A 5,695-nucleotide genomic window follows, 5' to 3' on the forward strand; every position below is an offset into this window, starting at 1 on the left:
TTTTTTTTTTTGTTTGTTTTTTTCCCCAATTAATTTCTTTCGTTTTTTTTTAAGAAAAATAAGAAAAGAAAGCATACGGAAGTGGAGCAAGTGTCAGAAGACCAGAGCTCATCTGTCATACAAGAACATCCTATAAAAGCAAAGAAAGCCAGAAAAAAGCTTTCAAAATCAGAGACAAAACTGGCAAACAGGTGAGTAGATGATACTTTTTTATAGCAAGATTAAAACCCCCAACATCTAGATTAATCATCAAGATTATGAGTTTAGTGAAACCATAAAGTTCTCTTCTACTGTTCGAGGTTCAAACCTCACATTTAAGAAGGCTTTCTCTTCAGATGATTGTGAAAATTTTCTGTAGTTTGCTGCGGAAGGTAGTAATCACTTAATGGTCTCAAGCTGCTCCAGGGAAAGTTTATGTGGGAGATTGGGAAGAACTTTTTCACTGAAAGGGTTGTCAGGCGTTGGAACGTGCTGCCCGGGGTTGAGTGCTGCCCAGTGGTTGAGTTGCCGTCCCTGGATGTGTTTAAAAGACATGTAGATGTGGTGCTTGGGGACATGGCTTGCAGGAAGATTTGGTAGAGCAGGGTTAATGGTTGGATCTCGATGGGTCCCAAAGGATTGTTTGTTCTGAGTGTCTTGGATACTTGGAAGCAAGTACCTTTGCAAGGTGCAAAGATTGTTTTATTGTTTTTTTTTTTTTTTCTCTTCCATTTTAGAGAATATAAAATTATTTAATTGTGAATTCTTTCTTTATTACTCGTACTAAGTAGCAGATGCAACATCCCAGGAACAGCAAATAATTTTCAATGTTATGGAATGATTAGATATGTTTGTTTAATGCATAATAAGAAAGATAATGTTTGGAGTTTTGTGTTGACCATAGTAATTTCAAATATAAGTTAATTATCTTGGAGGCTGCAGTTCTTTGACCTCAAAAACTCTGTTTTCCTATCGGTTATAATGTCTTTATCTTTTTCTTGTAAGAGAGAGCGCTTTGGAGCAGGCAGATGAAGAGGAGAAGCAAAAGCATATTCAAAGCAAGGAGAAGCAAAAAAAGGCAGCTTCTCATGCCATGGCTAAAAGTGCTGTTAATTCAGGTACAGGCTCTGCTGTAAAACAGAAAAAGGAAAAAAAGGTGGCTGATGAAACCATAAACAGAAGAACAGTTTTTGTTGGAAACTTGCCTGTCAGCTGCACTGTTCAGGTACGTGAGTGGATTCTGTCAGCAGAAGGACAGAACAGAGTTACAACAGTCTGTAGTTTGAGGAGATGTTTCTAGCTGAGAAGTGACACATATTTGTGACTAAATTTGGTTTTGGGGAAAGCAGGAAATAATGCTCATTATCAGAAACCATTAGAGACAATCTGGTTTGATTCACCAGAGTTTGGCTTTTACAGCAGTTGATGCAGTTAGGCTTTCTTTAGTAGGATTGATTAGTTTCTTTTTCAATGAAAAATTATTTAATAAATGAGAACTGTAATTACAAAGTTAGTATGCTTCTAATTTTGAATGCAAATAATACTCAGATTACTGTGCAAAACACAGTAAATTTATGCTTTCTTCTGTAGTAAGGGTTACAGATTCAGTTTTGGCAATCTGTAGAATAAGCAGCTGCCACAAGAAACACAGAAACCGTTACAGATTACTTGAGTATTTTTAGTAGCCCTTTCACAGGTATTGTATAAATGAAATTAAAGTAGTGTAGAAACAGTCTTGCTTATATACGTACAATAGTTATTCTTACCACCAAGATGCAAAAGTGTTTTGAATATTTGTAATATCTTCTGTTTAGGAGCTGAAATCTCTTTTTAAAGAGTATGGACAAATAAAATCCATTCGATTCCGGTCTTTGGTATGTTATTTCCTCTTTTCTTTTTTTTTTTTTTTTTTTAACCTTAAAGGTTAGTATTCATAAGCCTTGTATCTCCATTTGTTCAGAACCAGGTCTGGGGGTATATTTTTTGCCACTAGAAGAAGCCTTGAGGATTTTACCACAGAGGCACCATGGGTGCATCTTTGCTTTCATCACATTTTACTCGTTCTGTAGAAGCAGTTGACAGTACCAAGGTTGCATTTTCTCTGGAAGGAGAATGCCTTTATTACTGCTCATTGAGCTTAGGTATTCCTTACCTGGTTTTAAGTCATAGTAGCAAAGCCACGTGGATTTTAAATCAGCATACGGTATAAAAGAGTTGAAGAAAACAGTCTTGGAGCTAAAGAAACATAACAGATTAAGCCAAAGTGAGCTATCTAATTCTGAGGACTTTCTAGATCATTTCTAGGAATAGCCACTTCCATCATTTGCTCGCTGTATGGGCTACATTGCTTTGTGTGGGAATGGTACCTGTTTGAAATCCTCTTTGTCTTCAAGAACAGATATTTGAGGTAAAGTTATGCTAGGCCTACTTAACTAAAGTTCTTTTTATCTTAAAGGTTCCAGCAGAAGATACTTTATCCAAAAAGTTAGGAGCAATAAAGTAGGTTCCTCTTGTGAATTTCACGCTTTTTTTTTAAAGGCAAAAATTTTTTTTAACTTTTGGTTGCTACATGATTGGCAATATTAATTTTCTTCTTCTGTTTCTTTGACTTTTGTAATTACCTCTGTGTGTGTGTGTCTAAGTTTTCTTGACAAGTGAAAAATAGTTAAGTGCCTGGTATACGAGTCATTTGTTATGTTAGGTTTTGTTTCTTATATTTTAGGAAGGAGGAAGATGCTAAATGGTCTTTGATTCCTTTGGATACATTTATGACCTGAGGAAGTTTGATCAGGGTGCACATACAGGCTGCATAAGGTGTGCAGTGAGACTGCCTTGGATGTGAGAGGATAGCTTGACTTGAAGAGAAATTGTTGTTACTGTGCATAAAACAAGAGGAGGCATCAGTGTGTTAACAAGAAGTGCTTGTGCCTTGCACACCATCAGGGCTAGTTAAATAACATGTGTCTTTCTCATGTTCCAGGCATAAGGTGCACCCTAATGCGAAGTTTGTTAATGCTTATATTGTATTTAAGGAAGAATGTGATGCCATTAAGGCTCTGAACAAGTAAGTCTATGTTTTGTTCCTCATTCCCTGTTTTAAGAGGTGGTTTTACAGATAGAAATTTAACCTACTTCCTACTTTTGTTTGAATAAATTATTTTTTTCAAACTTAAATTTGCTTTTGAAATAATGCTGTGCAAGGACATTGTAAATTAAGTGACACTAATTTAATTTCTAAAACTTTCTGCTTGTATCTTCAAAAGAAATGGAACAGAATTTGCTAGTGGATTTCACATCAGAGTTGACATTGCATCAAATACCAGTTCGGTAAGTAAGATATGTGACAAGAAAACTTTTTCTGGTTTTTGGTTTGTTGCCTGTAATACAATTTGCTGTCTCGTACCTCTTGTTTCTTTTAGCATGACAACAAACGATCTGTATTCTTGGGAAATCTCCCATATGGTAAGTCTAAAATGGGTTGTTATGCATCATTACTTTACATTTATGGAATATGTTGACATTAGGGGCTTTTATTTATTGGTATTTAGGGTAGCATGTTTAGGTTGCTAAATATCTTCTGCTGGAATGAGATAATTAAATAGTGGGTTTATTTTTCTAACCCAGCTACCAGGGTTGTAAGTTTCTGTCAGGTTCTGCAGGTTAATTGTAGCTACTACTGCAGAGGGTTTGAGTTCTTGTTGCTGCTTGATGTTTTTTTAAAAAAAATGTGACTAAACTGCGTAGCCATAGCATTCTAAACTGTTAAACATGTGGTGGCTTCTGGTTTCAATGCTGCCTGTGAGGCACGGGGCGAGTGACTCTGGAGGCAGCAGCTGGCAGTCAGCTGTTACCTGAGCAGAGGTGCTCACTGCTAGCCAAGGTCAGCACCCAGTGAATATCCAGCTGCTCCTGGGAAGACTGGAGAGCAGGTGAAGGGATCACCCATCAGGTGTGGTCTGCTTGAGGGTGTTGGTGGAGGCAGGATGCTTGGGGCGGTATGGATGCCTCAGTGCTCTGCAGAGCATGGAGCACGCCTGTGCAGAAACGAGCATGACCTGCACGTCTGTGGGTATGTCACACTTGTCTGCCCATGCGGGTGTGAGACTGAGAAAGCCTCACTCACACTTCAGGCCCTTGGCAGAGCAATGGTCGAGCAGCTGTGGCTGGACTCTGGTCAACCCATTCAAATAAAATTCATGGCTCACTCAGTGAGCATTAGGCTTCAAGAACTGCCAGCTCAAGCTCATTCTCAGCAGCATTCTTAGGAGATCGTGGCATAAGAGGGGATACATAAAGGCTAAAAAATGTAGCACAAATCTTAACTTCCACGATGTTCTAACCATAAATGAAATTGTTTAAAATTGTTTTTTTTCGGTCTTTGCCTTCTTTCTTTGTAATTTACGTTGTGCTCTTCAGAGCTCTAGACAATCACTAGCTGTCAAAAGTAAATAACCCTTTATAAAGTCTGCACTATTAACTTCCTGGAGTTTTTTTGAACCACTGATATTTGTGTACTTACGTGTCTTAATATATTTGTATATTAAGAGAGGTATATATATTTATGTACATGCTTGTGTATCTGAATGGGTAAGTGTAAGATGGGTGGATTTGGGCCAGGCCGCTAGCGCTGCGTGTGTGCGTGCCGGTTGCAGACGTCAGCGACGACGCGGTGCGGGAGCACTTTGCGGTGTGCGGCGCCATCGTGGCGGTGCGGCTCGTCAGGGACAGGAACACCGGCCTGGGCAAAGGCTTCGGCTACGTTCGCTTTGAGGTACGTGTGGCTGGCTCCATTTCTCTCTGACATGAAAGGGCAGCATTTGCTGTGTCAGTGAAAAGCAGCTTGGAAGACCAGTTGTGTGGAAGCGGGTACAAAGCAAACTGTTGTAGGTGGTGTACAAAGAAAAGTCGTTCAGCACAGGTGGCTTTCTCATGGCAGCCTCCTGGCCACATCTTCCTTAGGCTGTTCCCTGTGACTCAAGACCTTTTTCCCCCAGTTGCTCCTTTGGCTTTGTGCCCCTGTCCTTCACGTCTCATGTCGGCTGTTTTATCGCCCATTAACAAGTACCTGTGCCTTGATGTGTGGGCTACGTGGGTGTGCTGCACAGAGCAAGAGTGTTGGGTCATTCAATAAATGGAGCAGTTTGAGTCCTCCTTATTGTGAAACCTTGCTTACAAAAATTAAAGGCAGGCAACTGTTCATTTGAAAGCAATCAGCTGGAAGTAATGCTGCTTTTAAACCAAACTTCTGTTCTCATAGAATACAGATGCTGTGCATCTTGCTCTGAAACTCAACGGAAGTGAGCTGATGGGAAGAAGGATACGAGTGAAGCGCTGTGGGGAGAAGTTCAAAGCACCACAGAAAAGTCCTGGCCAGCCTCGTCCTCCTAAAGACAAAGTTGATTCCACCTTAAAAACCAAGAAGGGCTCTAATGATTCATTTGTTGGTGAAAAAGCAATCCCGCTGAAGAAGAGCGCTAAACCAAAAAGAGTGAAAACTGTCCCTAGGAATAAAGCCAGTGGAAAAAAACACTCTTTTGATAAAAATAAAAATTTTAAGTGTTAACTATTGCTATAAAGATTGCTGCATAAAAGACTGTTCTAAGTGGATTTTGTTTGTGGACGCAGCTGTAGTTGCTCCTAGTGTTCCCTCTGGGGCTTTTGGCTCCTGGGCAGAGGTGGTTTGAGGTGGTGACGGCTGCGGGATTTTGTTGCCAGT

At 39.8% G+C, this 5,695-nt stretch overlaps 1 protein-coding gene across 1 annotated transcript; it reads left to right on the top strand.

Moving 5' to 3' along the window:
- Positions 1-54: 54 nt before the first annotated feature.
- RBM34 (RNA binding motif protein 34) lies at positions 55-5,542 on the top strand (the record flags this gene model as incomplete). Its single annotated transcript, XM_008937985.1, has 9 exons — positions 55-191; positions 985-1,204; positions 1,794-1,853; positions 2,435-2,478; positions 2,960-3,043; positions 3,243-3,306; positions 3,399-3,441; positions 4,632-4,750; positions 5,237-5,542. Coding segments are annotated over 9 exons (1,077 nt in total), but the record flags the coding sequence as incomplete, so codon positions are not given.
- Positions 5,543-5,695: the final 153 nt, after the last annotated feature.

This window comes from Merops nubicus, unplaced genomic scaffold (genome assembly GCF_000691845.1).
Source record: "Merops nubicus isolate BGI_N331 unplaced genomic scaffold, ASM69184v1 Scaffold26763, whole genome shotgun sequence".
Taxonomy (NCBI): Eukaryota; Metazoa; Chordata; class Aves; order Coraciiformes; family Meropidae; genus Merops; species Merops nubicus.